This window comes from Nerophis ophidion, linkage group LG13 (assembly GCF_033978795.1).
Source record: "Nerophis ophidion isolate RoL-2023_Sa linkage group LG13, RoL_Noph_v1.0, whole genome shotgun sequence".
NCBI lineage: Eukaryota > Metazoa > Chordata > Actinopteri > Syngnathiformes > Syngnathidae > Nerophis > Nerophis ophidion.
Genome location: NC_084623.1, coordinates 43,806,669 through 43,832,664, shown reverse-complemented (window position 1 = coordinate 43,832,664; position 25,996 = coordinate 43,806,669). Strand labels below are relative to the sequence as shown.

The 25,996-nt window shown below is 38.6% G+C and overlaps 2 protein-coding genes across 4 annotated transcripts in view; one reads left to right on the top strand and one right to left on the bottom strand.

The window, feature by feature from the left end:
- LOC133564599 (ankyrin repeat domain-containing protein 13B-like) overlaps positions 1–10,191 on the bottom strand; it is a 128,215-nt gene extending 118,024 nt beyond the window's left edge. The window contains exon 1 of the mRNA XM_061919012.1: positions 9,862–10,191. The gene's annotated coding sequence lies outside the window, so the exon portion shown is untranslated. The remainder of the gene's footprint in view (positions 1–9,861) is intronic.
- The window catches only part of git1 (G protein-coupled receptor kinase interacting ArfGAP 1), a 60,813-nt gene continuing 44,732 nt past the window's right edge, over positions 9,916–25,996 (top strand). For all 3 annotated transcript variants that reach the window (XM_061918995.1, XM_061918996.1, XM_061918994.1), the window contains exon 1: positions 9,916–10,302. In XM_061918995.1, coding sequence (XP_061774979.1) covers positions 10,251–10,302 — 52 coding nt within the window. In that variant the 5' untranslated portion in view covers positions 9,916–10,250. The remainder of the gene's footprint in view (positions 10,303–25,996) is intronic.

Genomic DNA, 25,996 nt, shown 5'->3' with positions numbered 1-25,996 from the left:
AATGGCCCTTTGAAACACATCTTTGTCTTTGTGTGTTTTATGTAGACCACATTGCTTAGCAGAGTTCAGTGATGCAAATGCATGTCATGTTGATCAACGGATTGTATTATTCTCCAGTGCAATAACAGTACTGAAATAAAGGCTTAAAGAGAATTAATGGGAGCCTTATTTTTTTTTTTTAAGAAGTAATTAAATAGTTACTTTTCACAGTAACACATTACTTTTTGGTGTAAGTAACTGAGTTACTTTTGAAATAAGGTAACCTGTAACTAGTTACTGGTTTTCATTAACTAACCCAACACTGGTCGTTATCCAATATGTTGGCTGTTCTGTTTTGGATTTCCCAGCGTTGCTCTCATCAGCATTACAGGTTGATTTCGATGTGAGTGGTTGAAGTAGCACGTCATTCAAGATGACGGACAAGTGGTTTATCCAATCACATACAATGATTTTTTTACAAGGCCCCGCCTTCTGAAATACATCTCCTATTGAGAGCGAACTACAAGGATCTGGTGAGAGTCAGGTTACGTATTACGGTGGTAAGCATGCTTAGACTGATTTTTTTATTATTTTTTAAAATGTATTTATTTATTTGTATTTATCCATCCATCCATTTTCTACTGCTTATTCCCTTTTGGGGTCGCGGGGGGCACTGGCGCCAATCTCAGCTACAATCGGGCTGAAGGCGGTGTACACTCTGGACAAGTCGCCACCTCATCACAGGGCCAACACAGATAGACAACATTCACACTCACATTCACACACTAGGGCCAATTTAGTGTTGCCAATCAACCTATCCACAGGTGTATGTCTTTGGAAGTGGGAGGAAGCCGGAGTACCCGGAAGGAACCCACGTATTCACGGGGAGAACATGCAAACTCCACACAGAAAGATCCCGAGCCTGGGATTGAACCCAGGACTGCAGGACCTTCGTATTTTTATTTATTTAATTATTATTTTTTTATTTCCCCCCACTTGTTTACCTGTATCTCACCTTTTTTGTAAGGGGTGCCGGAAGTTGACAGACCCGTTCGCAATCTTGCTCTGTCTCCCTGTAATGTTTGTATGATCTTGAATAGGATTGTGCTGAAAATTGTAATTTCCCCTCAGGGATTAAAAAAGTATGTCTGCTTCTGATTAAAAAAGGGGTTAAAATTAAGTTGCGGACATAACATCAAACTCAAAAGTCTACAGCAGACCATGAACACTAATCATTTGACATGTCAACTAATTGAAAAAATTATCGCTAAATAGTTGCCTATCAAGTGCCCAGACAAAGAATCGTACACGTTGATAACTCAGTCTTTGTTTTTTTATAATGAAGTACGACTGCAAAATAATCAATTGGGCAAAAAAATGTCATGGTCTGTTATGACTGGATCCCCCCAAATTCAAAGACAGGGTGTAAATGCAGAAAAAAGAGTGAATCCACACAAAGAACACAAAGTACAAAAACAAAGACCACTAAAAGGAAAAGAAGCAACAGGAGATCATAATCATCATCCTAAAATAATGAACAGACAACATTGTGCTAAGGAACCCCCCTAAATAGTGATTACAAAGAGTTGCACGCTGCAACCTCCTCCGGCATGAGTAAAGGGAATGCTTAAATATGAAAACTAATGAAAACGAAACAAAACAGCAAACCTCTTACATGCACAGCATGATTAAGGAAAGTTGAGTGTGCCAGCATTTTGATTAAGAGGGTGAAAAACAAAGTATAAAGGTGGTGAAACAAATAAACTATACCCAACATCAAAATGTTTTCGCAAAATAAAGTCAAAAAGGCAAAAAGGTCAAAAGCAAAACTATTGAATTTAGTCCTTATTGAGCAAATCTGTGTTGGCCCTGCGATGAAGTGGCGACTGGTCTAGGGTGTACCGCGCCTCCCGCCTGATTGTAGCTGAGATAGGCTCCAGCGCCCCCCGCAACCCCGAAGGGAATAAGCGGTAGAAAGTGGATGGATGGATGAGCAAAATAAAGTCAAAAGTGCAAAAAAGGGACACAAGCAAAAAACATTGGCTTTCATCTTTTGGATCATTACCCACAAAGCTCTTCTGTGTCTAACAACTTATTGCTTGAGGTGAGTTTTATATCAATAATAACAATATGAACAACAAAACGAATACAACACTGATATATTAAAAAAGAAACATAAAAGAGACATTTTATCACAACATTGATACTATCCTTATTTTGGGAGGGAATGAAGCCCCACTAACATATTCTTTAGCCCTCCTGAAATAATTTAGTGTTGCTTTTTTTCTATTTCTTTTACGAAAAAGTGCCAGCAAATTAAATAAAAAGTTGTTATATTCACTGAGATACGATCAATTATCTGTCCATTTCCCTTCACTTTAAAGTGTGAGGTAGAAAGACCCTTCTGGGTGTCATTATCCAATCCATTCTATGTGTTAATATACTGTAGAAAACTGGTATGAACTCAACTACACAATTCAAATTGTGCTCACTAAACTTACAGCGTGGGCTCTCTTAGTCCCATAGTGATAGATATTTTTAGGCAAACACAGGCTGGCAAATATTAGGGCCTTTCAAACATCTCATACAAAAGTATTGACAAAGTTTTCATTTATTTAAAAATAATTATTTGCCGGTATTTTTTTCATCTTATTTCATGCACTTAAAAAATACATCAAAATGCTTCATTAGCAATGGATTATTTCACGATACTGCGCATGTGCAGACTTGATTCAGGAAGACGTAATGGTTCTTCTGCAAAGAAAAATAAATCATGCGTCTGCTTACCTATTTATTTTGAAAAATAAAACTTGGTCAAATTTTTCAGTGTGTGTGTATATAAGTACTTTTTGAGCACATTAAACAATGCAGTGGTAATAATTATCTTTTTAATCATGGTAATAGTGGCATAACATAGGAACTGAAGAGCAGAAAGGCACGATGTAAGTTTGATATGACTAATTATATTAGTCAAACTAGGCATTGACCAATTATTTCGGCATATATCGATGTCAGCCTCTTTTCATTGGTATCGGCCTTTTGAATTACATCAGCGAATACAATACATACACATATTAGTATTAAAAAATAATAATAATTAGTGAACTAACCCGTTTGCCCTGCATGACAAAAAAATGCCCTTTTTTCCCCACTGCATGCCCCGCCTCCCTGGTCGCTTGTACGCGATATATCTCTTCTACTTAGCTTTCAAAACTTCGATTTTTTCCAGGAAATTCAGTTTTTGTCCTTCTTTCCCGTCGTCTTTTATTTGTTTTTGCTAGTGCAACAACCAAAACTCCGTCCGCAACACTCGGGTGTGGGTTTATTAAAGGAGCGCGGCGAGTTTCATGTTCCGTGATTCAATCAAATAACAACACGACAGAGAAGGATGAACATGAAGATGACAGAAAAGATATCGCTGAGAAAATTCAAAGTTAGTGCAGATATATTGACAAACAGGAGATGTATATAAATAAAGAAGAAGAGGCAGCACTGTCATGCTTCCTAACACATCAAGGAAGAAATTATGTTGGCCAGCTTGAAAAATGTCTCAATTATAAGCTTTGCAAAGGAGCACAAAATTTATTTTCTTTGATATTCGCAACATGTCAGGGTTCCTCATGAGGAAGCATTACAAGGTATTGAATCGTATAGGGGCTTCACGGTGGCAGAGGGGTTAGTGCGTCTGCCTCACAATACGAAGTTCCTGCAGTCCTGGGTTCAAATCCAGGCCCGGGATCTTTCTGTGTGGAGTTTGCATGTTCTCCCCGTGAATGCGTGGGTTCCCTCCGGGTACTCCGGCTTCCTCCCACCTCCAAAGACATGCACCTGGGGATAGGTTGATTGGCAACACTAAATTGGTCCTAGTGTGTGAATGTTGTCTGTCTATCTGTGTTGGCCCTGCGATGAGGTGGCGACTTGTCCAGGGTGTACCCCGCCTTCCGCCGGATTGTAGCTGAGATAGGCGCCAGCGCCCCCCGCGACCCCAAAAGGAAATAAGCGGTTGAAAATGGATGGATGGATGGATGGATGAATCGTATAGCGCTTTTCTACCTTCAAGGTACTCAAAGCGCTTTGACACTATTTCCACATTCACACTTTCACACACTGATGGCGGCAGCTGCCATGCAAGGCCCTGACCACAACCCATCTGGAGCAAAGGTGAAGTGTCTTGCCCAAGGACACAACGGACGTGACGAGGTTGGTAGAGGGTGGGGATCAAACCAGGAACTCTCGGGTTGCTAGCACAGCCATTTTCCAAATAGCGCCATGCCGTCCCCAATTATATTGATGCATTATGTTGATGCATTGATTGATTGATAGAAACTTTTATTAGTAGATTGCACAGTTCAGTACATATTCCGTACAAAAAAACACAAAATGGTAACACCCGAATAAATTTAAGTCGGGGTCCACGTTAATCAATTCATGGTTGGTTATGGTTTAAATTCATATCCAACAATTTTGACAACGACTTTTTATTGTCTACTGAGTTTCATTTTTTAATGATTTCTGCTGGTAGTGTGCCTCCGGAATTTTTCAATGAAAAAAATGCGCCTTGGCTCAAAAAAGGTTGAATAAGACTGCTCTACAAGTGTCAAGGCAGCTGGAAAATGAGAAATACTGATTGTTTCTACAAACCCCGTTTCCATATGCGTTGGGAAATTGTGTTAGATGTAAAAAAAAAAACGAATACAATGATTTGCAAATCATTTTTAACCTATATTTAATTGAATGCACTACAAAGACAGGATACTTGATGTTCAAACTCATAAACTTTTTTTTTTTTTGCAAATGATAATTAACTTAGAATTTCATGGCTGCAACACGTGCCAAAGTAGTTGGGAAAGGGCATGTTCACCACTGTGTTACATCAACATTTCTTTTAACAACACTCAAACGTTTGAGAACTGAGGAAACTAATTGTTGAAGCTTTGAAAGTGGAATTTTTCCCATTCGTGTTTTGTGTAGAGCTTCAGTCGTTCAACAGTCCGGGGTCTCCGCTGTCGTATTTTACGCTTCATAATGCACCACACATTTTCGATGGGAGACAGGTCTGGACTGCAGGCGGGCCAGGAAAGTACCCGCACTCTTTTTTTACGAAGCCACGCTGTTGTAAAACGTGGCTTGGCATTGTATTGTCGAAATAAACAGGGGCGTCCATGATAACGTTGCTTGGATGACAACATATGTTGTTACAAAACATGTGTGGACCATTCAGCATTAATGGTGCCTTCACGAATGTGTAAGTTACCCATGCCTTGGGCACTACTGCACCCCCGTACCATCACAGATGCTGGCTTTTGAACTTTGCGCCTATAACAATCCGGATGGTTATTTTCCTCTTTGTTCTGGAGGACACCATGTCCACAGTTTCCAAATATAATTTGAAATGTGGACTCGTCAGACCACAGAACACCTTTCCACTTTGCATCAGTCCATCTTAGATGACCTCGGGCCCAGCGAAGCCAGCGGCGTTCCTTGGTGTTGTTGATGAATGGGTTTTGCTTTGCATAGCAGAGTTTTAACTTGCACTTATAGGTGTAGCAACCAACTGTAGTTACTGACAGTGGTTTTATGAAGTGTTCCTGAGCCAATGTGGTGATATCCTTTACACACTGATGTCTGTTTTTGATGCAGTACCGCCTGAGGGATCTAAGGTCCATAATATCATCGCTTACGTGCGGTGATTTCTCCAGATTCTCTGAACCTTTTGATGATTTTACAGACCGTAGATGGAAAAATCCCTAAATCCCTTACAAAGGCTCGTTGAGGAATGTTGTTCTAAAACTGTTCGACAATTTGATTACAAAGTGGTGACCCTCGCCCCATCCTTGTTTGTGAATTACTTAGCATTTCGTGGAAGCTGCTTTAATACCCAATCATGGCCCCCGCCTGTTCCCAATTAGCCTGCACACCTGTGGGATGTTCCAAATAAGTGTTTGATGAGAATTTCTCAACGTTATCAGTATGTATTGCCACCTTTCCCAACTTCTTTGTCACGTGTTGCTGGCATCAAATTCTAAAGTTAATGATTATGGGGCGGCATAGCTCGGTTGGTAGAGTGGCCGTGCCAACAACTTAAAGGGTTGCAGGTTCGATTCCCGCTTCCGCCATCCTAGTCACTGCCGTTGTGTCCTTGGGCAAGACACTTTACCCACCTGCTCCCAGTGCCACCCACACTGGTTTAAATGTAACTTAGATATTGGGTTTCACTATGTAAAGTGCTTTGAGTCACTAGAGAAAAGCGCTATATAAATATAATTCACTTCACTTCATTATTTGTAACAAAAAAAAATGTTTATCAGTTTGAACATCAAATATGTTGTCTTTGTAACATATTCAACTGAATATGCGTTGAAAAGGATTTGCAAATCATTGTATTCCGTTTATATTTAAATCTAACACAATTTCCCAACTCATATGGAAACGGGGTTTGTACTTGTATAGCGCTTTTCTACCTTCAAGGTACTCAAAGCGCTTTAACACTATTTCCACATTCACCCATTCACACACACATTCACACACTGATGGCGGCAGCTGCCATGCAAGGCCCTAAACACAACCCATCGGGATCAAGGGTGAAGTGTCTTGCCCAAGGTCACAACGGACGTGACGAGGTTGGTAGAAAGTGGGGATCGAACCAGGAACCCTCAGGTTGCTGGCACGGCCATTTTCCAAACAGCACTACGCCGTCCCCAATTATATTGATGCATTATGTTGATGCATTGATCGATTGATTGATTGAGACTTTTATTAGTAGATTGCACAGTTCAGTACATATTCCGTACAATTGACCACTAAATGGTAACACCTGAATAAGTTGTTCAACTTTTTTAAGTTGGACATTCACCCATTCACACACACATTCACACACTGATGGCGGCAGCTGCCATGTAAGGACCTAACCACAACCTATCGGGAGCAAGGGTGAAGTGTCTTGCCCAAGGTCACAACGGACGTGACGAGGTTGGTAGAAGGTGTGGATCGAACCAGGAACCCTCAGGTTGCTGGCACGGCCATTTTCCAAACAGCACTACGCCGTCCCCAATTATATTGATGCATTATGTTGATGCATTGATCGATTGATTGATTGAGACTTTTATTAGTAGATTGCACAGTTCAGTACATATTCCGTACAATTGACCACTAAATGGTAACACCCAAATAAGTTGTTCAACTTTTTTAAGTTGGGGTCCACGTTAATCAATTCATGGTTGGTTTTTGATTGATTAATTGAAACTTGTATTAGTAGATTGCACAGTTCAGTATATATTCCGTAAAGTTGACCACTAAATGGTAACACCCGAATAGGTTTTTCAACTTGTTTAAGTCGGGGTCTACGTTAATCAATTCATTGTGCAAATATATGCTATCAGCATAATACAGTCATCACACAAGTTAATCATCATAGTATGTACATTGAATTCTTTACATTATTTACAATACGGGGGGTGGGATGAGGAGCTTTGGTTGATATCAGCACTTCAGTCATCAACAATTGCATCAACAGAGAAATGGACATTGAAACAGTGTAGGTCTTATTTAGTAGGATATGTACAGCGAGCAGAGAACATAGCGAGTTCAGATAGCATAAGAACAAGTATATACATTAGAAATACATTTGGTTATGGTTTGAATTCATATCCAACAATTTTGACAACGACTTTTTATAGTCTACTGAGTTTCAATTTTTTAAGGATTTCTGCTGGTGATGTGCCTCCAGAATTTTTCAATGAAAAAAATGCGCTTTGGCTCAAAAAAGGTCAAATAACACTGCTCTACTACAGTGGTTGTCAAACTTTTTTCAGTGATGTACCCCCTGTGAACACATTTTTTTAATTCAAGTACCCCCAAATCAGAGCAAAGCATTTTTGGTTGAAAAAAAGAGCACTTTGTCATCAGTTTCTGATTTATTAAATTGTATAACAGAGCAAAATATTGCTCATTTGTAGTGGTCGTTCTTGAACTATTTGGAAAACAAAAAGCTATGAAAATAACTAAAAACTTGTTGAAAAATAAACAAGTGATTCAATTATAAAAAATAAAGATTTGTACACATAGAAGTAATCATCAACTTAAAGTGCCCTCTTTGGGGATTCATGAAGTTAATTCCAAACATTTCTTAACAAAAAACGTTTTTTTTTAACATCAATATTTATGGAACATGTCCACAAAAATGAATATTGCATTGTTGCATTTCTTTTCACAGTTTATGAACTTACATTCATATTGTGTTGAAGTATTATTCAATAAATATATTTATAAAGGATTTTGGATTGTTGCTATTTTTAAAATATTTTAAAAAAAATCTCACGTACCCCTTGGCATGCTTTCAAGTAACCCCAGGGGTACGCGTACCCCCATTTGAGAACCACTGCTCAACAAGTCTCAAGGCAGGCGGAAAATGAGAAATACTGATTGTTTGTACTACTATATCATCATCATCATTATCATCATTTATTTTTATTAATTTCATGAAAATGCATATATACAAGCCACGTACAATTGACACTTTCAATGTTTTTTTATTTCTTATACATTTCCATGATCAGAAAGGAGCAGATGGAAGAATACTATTCTTATATTTATAGGGCCCCCTTTTTAACACAAATTATTTTAGATGAATTTATAACTGTTCCCTCCACCATACCAGAACTCCAACATACTTTTTAAATTTCCTTTAAGCATTTTCACAATGGCACGTTCAATCTAAAACTAAATTCAGTTTGATATCATTTCAGTTTTCTCTTTTTATAACCCTTTTTAAATTCAAAGATATTGTTACAGCTTTTTAAGTCTTTGTTTTGAACGTGGGTGTCAAACTCTGGCCCGCGGGCCAAATGTGGCCCGCCGTGTATTTTCATTTGGCCCTTGAGGCAATATCAAATTAACATTAGAGCTGGCCCGCTGGTATTATACAGCGGCGGTGTCGCTGTAACACCGCATTCACCGCTAATACCCCCCCCGATTTTCCAAGGAGACTCCCAAATTTCAGTGCCCCAGGGGGCAACCATTCTCCCAAATTTCTACCGATTCCCACCTGGACAACAATATTGGGGGCGTGCCTTAAAGGCACTACCTCAAGCGTCCTCTAAAACCTGTCGTCGCGTCCGCTTTTCCTCCGTAGAAACAGCGTGCCGGCCTAGTCACATGATATATGTGGCTTTTACACACACACACACACACGCTATTGCAATGCAAGCTTGGTCAACAGCCATACAGGTCACACTGAGGGTGGCTGTATAAATAACTTTAAGACTGTTACAAATATGCGCCACACTGTGAACCAACACTAAACGAGAATGACAAGCAAATTTCGGGAGAACATCCGCACTGTAACACAACATGAACACAACAGAACAAATACACAGAACCCCTTGAAGTACTACCTCTTCCTGGACGCTACAATATAAAAATGTATTATTAGCCTGTGGGAAAAGTTTATTTTGATATTTACCTGAGAAGGCTGCAAATAGAAAAGAGGCATTCAATTTCTATTTAAATTTGATTTGATATGCATTGCTATTTTTGAGTTATTAGTATTATTTGAAACTCGATTTTGCATGTCACTATAACGTTATATAAGTCTTGCTTGTTCAATATTAATGCAAAACTTGTCTAGTTCCCTATTAAAAGGTTAATTTGTTCAACCTTGGGCCGCGGCTTTGTTCAGTTTAAAATTTTGGCCCACTCTGTATTTGAGTTTGACACCCTTGGCTTAGAGAATTCCATGCTTTCACGCAGCAACACACAAGCACATTTGTTTCAAATTTGTTCGCAATCTTGGATGTTTAAAGTCATATGGATTCCAGTGTAAAATGCACATCAGCTTTCAAAAAAATTAAAAATGATTTTGTTCTTTTTTTTTTTCATACTCACGGTTATGCAGCTGCTGAATTGGGTGTGTTGCAGGTAAAGAGCTGCCGTCCCCCGGCGAGTTACTGTAAGTGCAAGCCTAAAGAGAGGAGAGTAACTGCGGTAAGCGCTTTATTACACAGCCACGGTGCCATTAACCACGCCATGTCTCCACATAATACCATATAGTGCAAGAGTTTGCTAATGCATGTGGCGAATGAACCGGAGGATCATACGGGAAATTCAACAACCAGCTGGCCGGGAAAACCTTTCACACCAGCCGGCTTCCGGGGATTGAGGGTCTGCATCGGCTGACGTTGGTCTTCTGGCTCCGGAGGGGAGGAAAGGCGAACGGGCACATCATCATCGCCGACATCCACCTCTCGTTTTTTTTTTTTTTAGACACTTTCGATATGTCAAGAAAGCTACAACGGACGGAAATCTGCGCTGACTGCAGTGCACCAGGTAGGGGATGCAAACACACCGGGGAATGATTACCCCCGAGGAGCGGCACGTTGGGGGAAAACCGGTCCGGGGTTGCGCGGTCTGTCACTGGGCGCGCAAAGCAGGAAACAGACGGGGCTTCAAAGCGTCGCTTAGGCCCAAACATATTGAGCGAAAATAGGCGTGTTTTTTAAATGGGGGATATTGTTAGCACGTAGCGTCTCACCTCTAGAGGGGGTTTATTTATTGAACAAGGGCGTGCGTAATTGGACTGTAGTGATTTTTTTGGTTTAGCAGAAGATTTGTGTCGCTTTTAAATGTGAAGAATTGTTTGTTATGGTTTCCAGGCTCTAAACACACTAGCATTGCTAAGCTAGCTTATCCTCTTTGGCACAAATATACCGTGTATAACAATAAATGCTCAAATAAATAAACAGTTCAACATTTCACCAGGTTACATCTTCTTTTGAGTCATTTAGTACTTGCATGGAAAGGCTTTAAAACGTTTTCTTCCCAGAGTCGCTAGTTTGGCTAACGAGGTAGGTAATGTCAGAAGCCAACTTTGGATGAATAGCAAGTTATATCAATATGTGATAGTTTATGTCAGGGGGTGTCCTAACTTTTTCCACTGAGGGCCGCACACAGAAATATTAAAGCATGCGGGGGCCGTTTTGATATTTGTCATTATTTAAAACCACAACAAAATATATGGATTTTTTTTTTTTACCTTTAGGTCTCCCGGGGATTATGAAGGGTCTAAGTTATTATAATGTTAAAAACAAGTCAAATTATTATTATCTTTTTTTATTTAACGCTTACAGTAAATCTCCATAGTAGGGGTCACCAACACGGTGCCCACGGGCACCAGGTCGCCCGTAAGCACCAGATGAGTCGCCCGCTGGCCTGTTCTAAAAATAACGTATTTTCTTGAATTGCCGCCGGGGCGCTAGTTAATTTAAAACCTCTTCTCACTCTTGCGCTTACCAAAGGCTTGCGGTAAAAGTAAGCCTGCGCTAATAATTTTAAAACCTCTTCTCACTGTGGCACTTACCAAAGTTATGCTGTAAAAATTTGAGTGTGATCATTTTTAAACCTCTTCTCACTCCGGCACTTACCAAAGGTATGCAGTAAAAAATTGAGTTTGATGTAAGCTTGGACCTTAAATCCTACTGAATAGCTCTTAATCTTCTTCCCTTTATGCAATTTCAAATTACTGGTATTGAAATCAGCCTCCTCCATTTTGAAAATGATGACAGGGGAAGTGTCACTAATGACGTCACGAGTTTGACCAGGCGGTAAAACTAAGCATGCGCTAATTATTTTGGGAAGCGAGTTTGACCTGGCAGTAATTTAAGGCAGGCGCATACTATATGCCCTGCGGCAATTCAAGGAAATACGGTAGCTCAAATAGCAGCACTTACCAGTGAGCTGCCTCTATTTTTTAAATGTTATTTATTTACTAGCAAGCTGGCCTCGCTTTGCTCGACATTTTCATTCTAAGAGAGACAAAACTCAAATAGAATTTGAAAATCCAAGAAAATATTTTAAAGACTTGGTCTTCAATTGTTTAAATAAATTCATTTATTTTTTTACTTTTCTTCTTATAACTTTCAGAAAGACAATTTTAGAGAAAAAAATCCAACTTTAAAAATGATTTTAGGATTTTTAAACACATACCTTTTTACCTTTTAAATTCCTTCTTCTTCTTTCCTGGCAATTTAAATCAATGTTCAAGTAAATTTAATTTTTTTATTGTAAAGAATATTAAATACATTTTACTTTAATTCTTCATTTTAGCTTCTGCTTTTTCGACAAAGACTATTTCTGAAAAATTTATTCTAACTTATTATGATTAAAATAAAAATAAAAATATTCTGGCAAATCTAGAAAATCTGTGGAATCAAATTTAAATCTTATTTTAAAGTCTTTTGAATTTCTTTTAAAATTTTTGTAGTGGAAAATCTAGAAGAAATAATTATTTGTTTTTGTTGGAAATATAGCTTGGTCCAATTTGTTATATATTGTAACAAAATGCAGATTTGATTTTAACCTATTTAAAACTTTTCATCAAAATTCTAAAATTAATCTTAATCAGGAAAAATTACTAATGATGTTCCATAAATTATTTTTTTAATTTTTTCAAAAATATTCAAATTTTCTAGTTTTTCTCTTCTTTTATTCGGTTGAATTTTGAATTTTAAAGAGTCGAAATTGAAGATAAACTATTTTTCAAAATTTAATTTTTGTTTTTTTCCTGTTTTCTCCTCTTTTAAACCATTCAATTAAGTGTTTTTTTCCCTCATTTATTCTCTACAAAAAACCTTCCGTGAAAGAAAAAAAAATGTATGACGGAATGACAGACAGAAATACCCATTTTTTATATGTATATATATAGATTTTTTTAATTAAAGGTAAATTTAGCAAATTGGCTATTTCTGGCAATTTTTTTTAACTGTGTATCAAACTGGTAACCCTTTGCATTAATCAGTACCCAAGAAGTCGTTTTTGGTTTCAAAAAGGTTGGGGATCCTTGGTTTATGTGGTAGCTTACATTTCCATATTTTGTCTTAGTATTTCAATTGTGGTTACATATTTAATCGTGAACCGGCTTAAGCCACACAAATCAAGTCAAGCCAATGCAGTCAGAATTATCCTCCATCCATCCATTTTTTACCGCTTGTCCCTTTTGGAGTCGCGGCGGGGTGCTGGAGCCTATTCCTCCTGAGTTATTTTATTGTGCATGATTTGTTTATGACAATGAAGCCATGCATTATTGCATAGCATGCATTTATTATTTTCACCAAGTCCAGCCTCATTAAACACTTGGCTCTCCAAGTACCACCATAATGACCAACATTAATATACAGTAGCGTGGTGGTCCCAAGTAGTCATTAAAAACAGGGCTGAGGTTATATTTAACAAGTATATTTAAAGGCCTATTGAAATGAGATTTTGTTATTTAAACAGGGATAGCAGGCCCATTCTATGTGTCATACTTGATCATTTCGCGATATTGCCATATTTTTGCTGAAAGGATTTCGTAGAGAACATCACCGATAAAGTTCGCAACTTTTGGTGCTGATAAAAAAGCCTTGCCTTTACCGGAAGTCGTAGACGATGACGTCACAAGGGTGAGGGCTCTTCACGTCCTGACATCGTTTGTAATGGGAGCCTCCAACAAAAAGAGGTATTCGGACCAAGAAAATGACAATTTCCCCATTAATTTGAGCGAGGATGAAAGATTTGTGGATGATGATATTCATGGCGAAGGACTAGGAAAAAAAAAGGCGATTGCATTGGGACGGATTCAGATGTTTTTAGACACATTTACTAGGATAATTCTGGGAAAACCCTTATCTTTCTATTGTGTTGCTAGTTTTTTAGTGAATTAAATAGTACCTGATAGTCGGAGGGGTGTGTCCACGGGTGTCTTGAGGCCAGTGTCTGAGGGAAGTAACGGCAGATACAAGGACAGCGCAAACTCTACAGATCTCCGGTAAGAGGCAACTTTTTAACACAATTTTCTCACCGAAATCTGCCGATTGACAAGTGGTCGGGATCCATGTTCGCTTGAACGCTCTGATCCATAGTAAAGCTTCACCTCCGGGAATTTTAAACAAGGAAACACCGTGTGGTTTGTGTGGCTGAAGGCTAAAGCTTCCCACCTCCATCTTTCTACTTTGATTTCTCCATTATTAATTGAACAAATTGCAAAAGATTCAGCAACACAGATGTCCAGAATACTGTGTAATTGCGCGATGAAAAGAGACGACTTTTAGCCGTAAGTGGTGCTGCGCTAATATTTCCTGACAGTCCGTGACGTCACGTGCACGCGTCATCATTCCGCGACGTTTTTAACAAGAAACTCAGCGGGAAATTTAAAATGACAATTTAGTAAACTAAACCGACCGTATTGGCATGTGTTGCAATGTTAATATTTCATCATTGATATATAAACTATCAGACTGCGTGGTCGGTAGTAGTGGGTTTCAGTAGGCCTTTAATATTTTTGGCCACTGTAACATTACACACAGTTTCAACAGTAAAACTGTAGGAAAATATTGAATTGAAAAGCAGAATGATTGTTTGTTGTGATTTTCCAGGCTCTAAACACACTAGCATTGCTAAGTTAGCAGGCTAATGTTTTTCTTGTTTGGCTTAAATATAGCGTATTATACATAACAATAAATGCTTAAATAAATAAACAGTTCATTATTTCACCATCTTACATTTTCTTTTGAGTAATTTAACTACTTGCATGGAACGGCTTTAAATCGTTTTCTTCCCAGAGTTGCTAGTTTGGATAACATGGTCGCTAATGTTGATAGCCAACTTTGGCTAATCAGCAAGTTATGTCAATATGTGATAGTTTATGTGGTAGCTTACATTTCCATATTTTGTCTTAGTATTTGAAATGTAGTTACATATTTAATTGTGAACCGGCTTAAGCCACACAAATTGAGTCAATCCAATGCACTCAGAATTATCCTACAGGGTTATTTTATTGTGTGTAATTTATTTATGCCAATGAAGCTATGCATTATTGCAGTAGTTCTCAAACTTTTTTCAGCTTGTCCTGCCTCAATAAACACTTGGCTCTCCAAGTACCAACATAATGACCAACATTAATATACAGTAGCGTAGTAGGCCCAAGTAGGGCTGGGCGATATATCGAATATACTCGATATATCACGGGTTTGTCTCTGTGCGACAAAGAAAATGACGATATCGTGACATTCGAGTATAGGTTCTCACGCAGTTGCTTTTAGCTGCGGGCATTACACTACAGGCGTTGCTCACTCTTTCTTGTTTGTTCTTCTCACAGAGACATAAAACAAGCGCACTTTCTTACGTACATCACATACTGTCGCACATGCAACGTCACATGCCCTTGCGGAGCAGAGAGGTAGCGGCATAGCTGTTGTGCTAGCGGTGTGGAGCGAGTGGTAATACAAGAGAGATAAGGTGCAAATCTGGTAACAAATGAAGGAAGAATAATGAATTCCCAAGAAAAACTGCACGGGGTCCATTGTATGGCAATGGTTTGGATTCAAGCGGGAATGTGTTGAACAAGTATGCGGCAAAAGCGTTGTTACAAAAAGTAGCAGCACTACTAATGCAGCATCATTTGAAAAGTCACCCGCTCGAGAATGAAGACTGCTTGAATGTCAACATCTACGGCCAGTGCCACACCAACAAATCGCCGAAGCAACTATTTCCAGATCAACACCGTATAAAAAAAAATAGTCAACAACAGAGGGACGTAACATCTGTAGTAACCTACCACATAGTGACGGACATACACTGTTTGATTTCATATTATGCAGCTCATTTTTATTTGACAGTTATTGAAATATCTTGTGTGACATCATGCACAAGTGCACTTTATTTGTTTTAAACTATTGTAGTGGCGTTCTGTACAAAAAGTGCACTTTAATTTAGTGTTGTTTTGATATGTCATCAGCATGCACAAAAGTACACTCTTAGCTTGTTTTAAAATAGGGCTGGGCGATATTGCCTTTTTTTTAATATCGCGATATTTTTACGCCATATCGCGATAAACGATAAATATTACGATATTTTGCCTTGGCCTTGAATGAACACTTGATGCATAAAATCACAGCAGTATGATGATTATATGTGTATACATTAAAACATTCTTCTTCATACTGCATTCATATATGCTACTTTTAAACTTTCATGCAGAGAGGGAAATCACAACTAAGTCAATTGACCAAAAGTGTATTTATTAAAGTTATTAAGCAATGGCACAAACATTCAAGTCATTTCCGAAACATAATGTGCAAGATTGTCGGAGACATTTTAAGTGTCAAATAAAAATGAGCTGCATAATAGGAAATCAAATAGTATTAGTCCTTCACTATGTGGTATGTTACTACGGTTATGAAATTCTCTTCATTCTCTAGCAAATTACTTTTCAAATGATGCTACATATTAGCAGTAAAGCTACTTTTTATAGCAACGCTTTTGCCCCACACTTGACAAATTACGGTTGTCTGTTCGACATATTCTCACTTGAAGCCAAACCACCGCCAGACGATGGAAACCGTGCTGTTTTTATTGGGAATTAAGTCTTCCTTCATTTGTTACTGGATCCGCACCTTCTTTCTCTCGTATTCGTACGGCTACGTTAGCAGCTAACGTAGCCCAGTCTGCTACCTCTCTGCTCTGCGAGGCCGTATACGTATGTGACGTATGAGGTGACGGTATGTGACGTATGTAAGAATGTGCGCCTGCCTGTCTGTGAGAAGGAAAAACAGGAAAGAGTGAGAAGAGCCTGAAGTGTAATGCCCGCAGCTAAAAGCAACTGCGTGAGAACGTATACTCGAATATTATGATATAGACAAACCCGCGATATATCGTATATATCGATATATCGCCCAGCCCTATTTTAAAATGTCTCTGACAATCTTGTACTTTCTGTTTTGAAATGACTTGAAAGTTTGTGCCATTGCTTAATAACTGTTTAATAAATACAGTGTTGGTCAATTGACTTAGTTGTGATTTCCCACTCTGCATGAAAGTTTAAAATGAGCATAAAATAGTGCAGTACGATCAATAATGTTTTAGTGTAGACACATAGAATCATCATACCGGTGTGATTATATGCATCAAGTGTTAATTCAAGGCTAAGGCAAAATATCGAGATATATATTTTGTATTGTGACATGGCCTAAAAATATCGAGATATCAATAAAAGGCCATATCGCCCAGCTCTAGGCCCAAGTATTCATTAAAAACAAGGCAACGGTTATATTTAACCAATATATTAAAAAAAATTTGGCCACTGTACATTACACACAGTTTCAACAGTAACACTGTAGGAAAAAAATATATAAAAAATAAAAATCCAAACTGATTACACATAATTGAATGATTCTTTGGTGTACCAGTAGGAGCAGAATCGTGTGTAGAGAGAGTATGGAAAACTCAGTTTCCGACGATTTTCCTCAAGGATTGCTTAACAGCCCCTCTCGTGACTACAGGGCGCCGTGTTGGACACTAGTTTGGAGCCACTGCTAAGTGACACAGCACATCCTCATTAGAAATGTATTTTAATTGAAGATCTTTTAGCCTTGTAAACGTGCCCTGTTGTGTGGCATGGGGACCCCCAACTCGGCAAAAATGCGGGAATCATCTGCATCACACCGAAGAAAATAAGGGAAAGTAAACGTTAGTGGAAGGCTACTGTGTCAATAAATCTAATAAATCTAAACTGATTGATTGATTGAATAAATGGCAACAGTTTCTTGTGCGGGTTAAGCAAGCATACATACACATGAAAAGTGGTATGTCGCACTCTCAGTAATAGTGAATTAATACAAATTGCCTGACCAAACCTTGCTTCAAAATTGCACCTTTTCTGCATGTGTCACCAACAATCCAAGTTCAGTAATCAAGTATGGTGATAATAAAATCAGAAGGCCATGCAGACTCGCCACAGCTCAACCTATGAGAAATATTCTAAAAAGCTAAAGTAATGTACATGGTAATTGGTATATTTTGTGTATATATATGTTATAGACATAATATATCTGTATATATAATATTCTGTAAACATATTAAGTATATATTGTATATATTTGCAGATATGTTATTTTTTATTTTGCTTTATCTAGTCTATTAATACCTGCATTGTCATTTCCATCCTTACACTTTCCATCATTGTAACTGAGCTACTGTGTTGAACAATTTCCCTTGTGAATCTTTAAAGTTTGTCTAAGTCTAAAAGCACAGGCCTATATAGTGAAGTATATTTATATAGTGAAGTATATTTATATAGCGCTTTTTCTGTAATGACTCAAAGCGATTTACATAGTGAAACCCAATATCTAATTTTTACATATAAACCAGTGTGGGAGCAGGTGGGTAAAGTGTCTTGCCCAAGGACACAACGGCAGTGATTAGGATGGCGGAAGCGGGGATCGAACCTGCAACCCTCAAGCTCTACCAACCGAGCTATACCTTCCCAGTGCACTGATTACAAACAATACATTGGCGGCAACCACCACAGTTGGAGTACTTCACACAAAAGTCATAATTTCTCTGTAATTGCTGGTCCAAAGCTAATGAGGATTTTGGAAAAAATACTGTAATATCTACTGTGTATTTATTACATTTATTGTGTGTCTGGAGTGTGTTAGACAGCCTGCTGGTCGCTTAACACTGCATGAATGTATACAGCGGAGTGCATCAAATATGGCCGCAAAATTGCTCAAATGCAAAGCATTTATGAGCTGGATTATATTTAGAATTTAGACTTAGACAAACTTTATTGATCCACAAGGGAAATTTTTCCACGCAGTAGCTCTATCCATCCATGTTCTGGAGTTTATCCCAGCAGCATTCAGGCTGAAGGCGGTGTACACCCTGGACAAGTTGCCACCTAATGCAGGTTCAACACAGATAGACAGACAACATTCAGATTCACATTCATACACTAGGACCAATTTAGTGTTGCCAATCAACCTATCCCCAGGTGCATCTTTGGAGGTGGGAGGAAGCCGGATTATGCGGAGGGAACCCTTGCAGTCACAGGGAGAAAATTCCAACACCACACAAAGACCCCAAACCTGATCAAACCACTATGGTGCCCCATTTAGAACTATATTTAGACTTATTTTGTTTTATTTCGTCAGGAAAACAATGTCAGAAAACTGCAATCGCATGCTTCCATGCACAGCCGCACATGTCCTAGGTGTTTAACATGGCACCTGTTTAGTTGTACATACTCTCTGTAGACATGGCTCTGATTAGTGCTACTCATACCACAGTTTGACAATTACTGCATTATTGCTTTGTTTGCCCTTTAACTGTGACATTTGCTTGCCTTCTACTGGCCTAAATCTTTCATATGACTGATCACATGCCCTCATGTTTAGTTCCGAACACATAATTATTGGTGCTCGTGTGTGTTTTCTGAATGCTTTGGTCTGCACTTACATTATAACAGCTGCAGTGAATGTGTATTTAAGGCTCTCAAAATTGCTTTACGGCTATATTGCACAAAGCATGCTGGCTACCCCTTGCTACCTTTTTATTACATCACTTTACTCTCTACTTACCTTCCTCCCTTAGCATTTGCAGCTCTTACTCTATCAGTACTCTCCATCTAAATAAATAAACTAACCGCCACTTATGAACATAAAGTAATTGAATGCAGTAGAGACTTCAGAATAATTCTTGTGCATGTAAAAAAACCAAAAAAACCTATAGGGTTAAGGAAAAATGTGGATTTGTAGTGTTCGGCATCTTTTGTATTTCCCTTTCAGCTAATGTGAGGTTTTTTCCAGAAAGAAATGCACACACTCACATAGGGATATGTACCTTTTACATTTGAACCAATACGGTACCCTTGAATTGATACCGGTACTCAACAGTACTAATTTTCGGTACATTTATGTGTGTTAATAAATATCAATTGTTTTTATTAATGAGATATATATTTTTTCACTGGAACATTTGAAAACTAGCTGATTATGGTAACTTCTGTCCATCCATCCGTCTATTTTCTACCGCTTATTCCCTTTGGGGTCGCAAGGGGTGCTGGTGCCTATCTCATTTTTGTTTTATTTTTATGTTTCTGAATCAACACATTGTTTGCATTGAAAATTGCAACCTTACCTCGAGGCAGTTTGGCTTAGTCCATTCTCAGTGCTGCTGGAGTGAAGACCAAATGTTAGTGTTATAAATGTAACAATGGAACATTTTATTTCACCGTTTTTGTGACCAAAAGTAGCAGTGCACCATTATTATAATCCCAATATTGTTGCATTAGCTCAAAAAGGACTTATACACACACTGAAATCCGTCAATTTTTTTTAAAATAAATTAAATAAAATAGAAACACCTTTAGAAAAGCCACTATTTTAATGGCAAAACATATATTGTTTTAAGTATTGGATTTATTTAAATGAAAAGTGAGTAGCAAATAAAATCTATTACAGTTTATCATTTCACGTGGCCGTTCTATTTTTTGGTCCTTGAACGCACCATAACCATCTCTCACATATTTTTTGAATCGATAATTTTTTGCAATGACAGCACAGCTTGTAGGTTAAATGTGCACATTTTAATAGCTTTGTTGTTAAAATTGCAACATGTTTATACCATTTTAGATTAAGGTATGCTGTTTCTTTATGGTGAAATACATTAATGTTTCTTGTTTTCATGTTAGCATTTAAGCCAGCACCTGCCAGTCAGTCCGTGAGTTTAGCAAAATGTAGTTATTGATCTCGGTTTTTCGATTATTTTAATTTGAAAAGAGAATACTAACCATCGGGAGTTTTACTGAGGTTATCATTTATACCATTTATTGTTAAATCCCTAGTTAGAGCCGACTGAGTCTGAAACTTGTCTGTAACATGGCACCGTTGGATTTTACATGAATTGGTGCCCGGTGGGATCGGTACCAAAATAGTACCGGATTTGGTGCCCATCATTACACTCACACACAATATGTTCTGCAAAATGCTGAGCTGGTCATAAATGATAGACTACCTCCCTATTACCCAGCTATGTGGTCTGCTAGGTGATGACATTTCTGTAAAGGATTACTGATGCAGACAGTAGCAGGCAACTCGCAGAAGGCGATAATGTCACATCATGGCCTTGTAAACTACATCCATTCATCCATTTTCTACCACTTGTCCCTCTTGCATGCTTTATTTAAGAAGAGATTTGTGCATTTTAACCAATGTGTTACAAATGATGTCAATGTGCGATGTCTCCTGCTTTTTTCTATTGCTGCCCGTGTTTGTCAGTACCCAGGAAAGTACCAAATGTAGTCTTTTCAGTACAATCTTTAGGATGCCAAAATATCTGATTCTATAATGCAATAGTCTGTTATTTTCAGGGGCAAATGAGAAATATTGAATGCTCCCTGGACAGATGCTTTCAGTCGTATTCATTAATCATGTATACGGAAATGTGCAGTGGGGGGGATAATTATTTTATTCTCTGCTGATTTTGTAAGTGTCTATCACAAAGACACATACAGTCCATAACATTCTGGTACTCTTATTTTAACTAGGACAGAATAACATTTTGTAGAGCAGTGGTTCTTAATCTTGTTGGAGGTACCGAACCCCACCAGTTTCATATGTGCATTCACCGAATCCTTCTGTAGTGAAAAATAAAATGATTTTTTTTCAAACTCAAGAAAAAAATCATATGTTTTTTTTACTGGTGCAAAAAATGAACCGTGCATGGACATCACCTTGTTCAAAGAACAAAACCAACACAGTGCATGAACTCACAAGAAATTACACACGTTACACACATTGCCATGAATTGATTAACGTGGACCCCGACTTAAACAAGTTGAAAAACTTATTCGGGTGTTACCATTTAGTGGTCACTTGTACGGAATATGTACTGTACTGTGTAAACTCTTCCTTTGCAATCTGCTAGTAAAAATTTCAATCGATCAATCCAACAACCGGCAAATCAGATGGAAAATTAGAGGGAACATTGTTTGGGGGGTATCCATATTACGCTGATAGGGACAAGTTTTTATTTACATGATAAGACGGATATGTCTTTACCTCTGTGGCGGAGACCCTGAGGCCGACTCACCGAACCCCTAGGGTTCGATCGAACCCAGGTTAAGAACCACTGTTCTAGAGGGACAATTCGAAACTGAATGGATCTACAAATTACATTAGTCTCTTTCTCACAGAGCTTTTTGCTAAAACACAGGACAAACAGTGTTTCCCACATAATTGCAATCTATCTGTAATGGCAGCGTCATTTGATCTATTCTTTTAAAAGTTTCGAAAAATGTATTCATTTATTTAAAGATAAATCTGGGTTATTGGTTATTAGTATCAACAAATATTTTTTCTTGTTACATTATATCGATTTGTTTTCATTGCTGCTGCTTATTTTATTACTACAATGTAACGCAGTCTGTACTTTGTGCACCATCCATCCATCCATCCATTTTCGACCACTTGTCCCTGTTGGGGTCACTTTACATATATTGTGCCATCCCTAAAGGTTGGAATTTAGTTTGGCTCATAGGTAAATAGTCATTTTTAAATTAGAGATGAAAAAACTTTTAATTTGAGGTTGTTTATCGATAGTGTCCACAATTAAGTTACCGTAAAACCAAGCACACAAAGGAAAGTACATTAATATACACATTAAGTACACGTACATATAGAAATCCTTAAATAGAGCTTTGAATAAACTGAAACGAGACGGCCTCGGGATGCACCTGGGGATAGGTTGATTGGCAACACTAAATTGGCCCTAGTGTGTGAATGTGAGTGTGAATGTTGTCTATCTGTGTTGGCCCTGCGATGAGGTAGCGACTTGTCCAGGGTGTAACCTGCCTTCCGCCCGATTGTAGCTGAGATAGGCAACAGCACCCCCCGCGACCCCAAAGGGAATAAGCGGTACAAAATGGATGGATGGATGGAGCTCTGAATCCACACAGGCTAAAATTTGGCTATTAAACCTTTGCAAAGATACAGTGGACGATCCCATTGACAGGCTAACAAAAATTAGCATCGCACTCATTTGAACTTGTTTAAACGTTTAACAGATTAGATTTTAACGGAACAACTTTGACAAAAAGCAGCAAAAGTATTTCTATCACACCAGATTGTGTGGAAACGAATATTGACAGCTAACTTTGTATTACTAAGCCAGTCTGTTGTTCCGCGCCAGCTGTGGAAGCATGTTGCTCAAACTTCAAACTTAAATTTTTAAACAAATATCCTATATCACCCCACCCACCCACCCACCCACCCCAAAACAAGCTTCACAACCATACATTATATGTTCTTTTTATACTTTGTGTCTTTGTTAAAATAACTACCTACAATAAAGAATACAGACTATCAAATATGTTCTCCCTACCTCTCTATGTCCGTCCATCCATCCATCCATCCATCCATCCATCTTCTTCCGCTTATCCGAGGCCGGGTCGCGGGGGCAGCAGCATAAGCAGAGAAGCCCAGACTTTCCTATCCCCAGCCACTTTGTCTAGCTCTTCCCGGGGGATCCCGAGGCGTTACCAGGCCAGCCGGGAGACATAGTCTTCCCAACGTGTCCTGGGTCTTCCCCGTGGCCTCCTACCGGTTGGACGTGCCCTAAACACTTCCTTAGGGAGGCGTTCGGGTGGCATCCTGACCAGATGCCCGAACCACCTCATCTGGCTCCTCTCGATGTGGAGGAGCAGCAGCTTTACTTTGAGTTCCTCCCGGATGGCAGAGCTTCTCACCCTATCTCTGAGGGAGAGCCCTGCCACCCGGCGGAGGAAACTCATTTCGGCTGCTTGTACCGTGATCTTGTCCTTTCCGTCATAACCCAAAGCTCATGACCATAGGTGAGGATGGGAACGCAGCTCGAACGGTAAATGGAGAGCTTTACCTTTCGGCTCAACTCCTACTTTACCACAACTGATAGATACAGCGTCCGCATAACTGAAACGCCGCACCGATCCGCCGGTCGATCTCACGATCCACTCTTTCCTCACTCGTGAAGAAGACTCCGAGTTACTTGAACTCCTCCACTTGGGGCAGGGTCTCCTCCCCAACCTGTAGACGTCACCCCACCCTTTTCCGGGCGAGTACCATGGACTCGGACTTGGAGGTGCTGATTCTCATCCCCTCTCTATGTATGCACTCAAAAGGATTTTTTTAGTTTTTCTGATTTATGACCCATTTCAGCTGAAATTGGGTCACGTACACAATACATGTTGTCAACATGCTGCTGCCAATACATCTAATGGCTTAATTTTGCAGCTTTGCATTGAATGTGAGGGCTCAGCTAAGCAAATAAGAGATGTAGCCTATGGGGACTTTTATATTTATTTGTACAGATCAAAGAATTAAGCTGATTAAGCCTAGCTGAGGGTACTATTCTCAGCTAGGCTTGAGCGCATTTTAAATCCACTTTTGCCAATGTTTTCTGCGGGCACCTAAGCATTTCAGCTCATCAAATGGACTATTTTAGCCCCATTAACACCCTCTGCTCACTATTCAGGCATGTTAATCCCATCTGAAAGTGACATATAAAGATATTTTGTCCTTTTTTTGTTTGTTTTTAGCATACATGTGTGCAAATGTATATATTGTATCTAATGACTAATAGCTGTGCAACTGTGCATGATGTGTCAGTTATTCACTCATCAGGGATGTGCTGGCTCAACTTTGCATGACTGCATTTATTAAAGAATGGCAAATGGGTTGTACTTGTATAGCGCTTTTCTACCTTCAAGGTACTCAAAGCGCTTTGACACTACTTCCACATTTACCCATTCACACACACATTCACACACTGATGGAGGGAGCTGCCATGCAAGGCGCTAACCAGCACCCATCAGGAGCAAGGGTGAAGTGTCTTGCTCAGGACACAACGGACGTGACGAGGTTGGTACAAGGTGGGGATTGAACCACGGACCCTCGGGTTGCGCACGGCCACTCTCCCACTACGCCACGCCGCCCCATGTGATAGACATTTAATCTATAAGGAAATGATAACCAGATTAGGGTGCAGTCAAGCGTTTCACAAACCTTGTACATTGAGTCTCAAGTGCAGGGGTGTCCAAACCTTTTGACTGGGTATAAAATATGTGTCCAGGGGCCGAAAACAGACTGCATGCAAAGTAACTATATATATGTATATATATATGTGTATATATATATATATATGTATATATGTATATGTATATGTATGTGTATATATATATGTATATGTATATGTGTATGTATTAAGGGTGTGGGAAAAAATAGATTCTAATTCGAATCGCGATTCTCACTTTGTGCGATTCAGAATCAATTCTCATCTTTAAAAAATCGATTTTTTGGGGGGGGAGGGTTTAATTAATCAAAACAGTACACAGCAATACCATGACAATGCAATCCAATTCCAAAACCAAACCTGACTAAGCAACACTCAGAACTGCAATAAACAGAGCAATTGAGAAGACACAAACACGACACAGAACAAACCAAAAGTAGTGAAAAAAATATATATATTATCAACAACAGTATCAATATTAGTTATAATTTCAGATTAAAAATCTCTCATTGACATTATCATTAGACATTTATAAAAAGAACAATAGTGTCACAGTGGCTTACACTTGCATCGCATCTCATAAGCTTGACAACACACTGTGTCCAATATTTTCAGAAGGATAAAATAAGTCATATTTTTGGTTCATTTAATAGTTGAAACAAATTTACATTATTGCAATCAGTTGATAAATCATTGTCCATTACAATTATAAAAGCTTTTTACAAAAATTTACTACTCTTCTTGCATGTCAGCAGACTGGGGTAGATCCTGCTGAAATCCTATGTTTTGAATGAATACAGAATCCTTTTGAATCGGGAAAAAATCGTTTTTGAATCAAGAATCGTGTTGAATTGAAAAAAATTTGATTTTGAATCAAATCGTGACCCCAAGAATCGATATTGAATCGAATCGTAGGACACCCAAAGATTCACAGCCCTAGTATGTCTGAATGAATTAATTATACTTTTCTTTCTTTGGAGCAAATCTTTCACTTTCATTAACCATGTTTTGTAAGATCTGTGAAACTCCACTAAGAAAAAAAGGCGAAGGGTGGAAGCTAAAGAAGCTCCTCGGGACAAAAAGTATGCCGGAAAAAGAGAAGGAAAAAAACATAGATATTTTGTTTTTTAAATCTTCATCGATAAAATCGATGTTTCGCCCA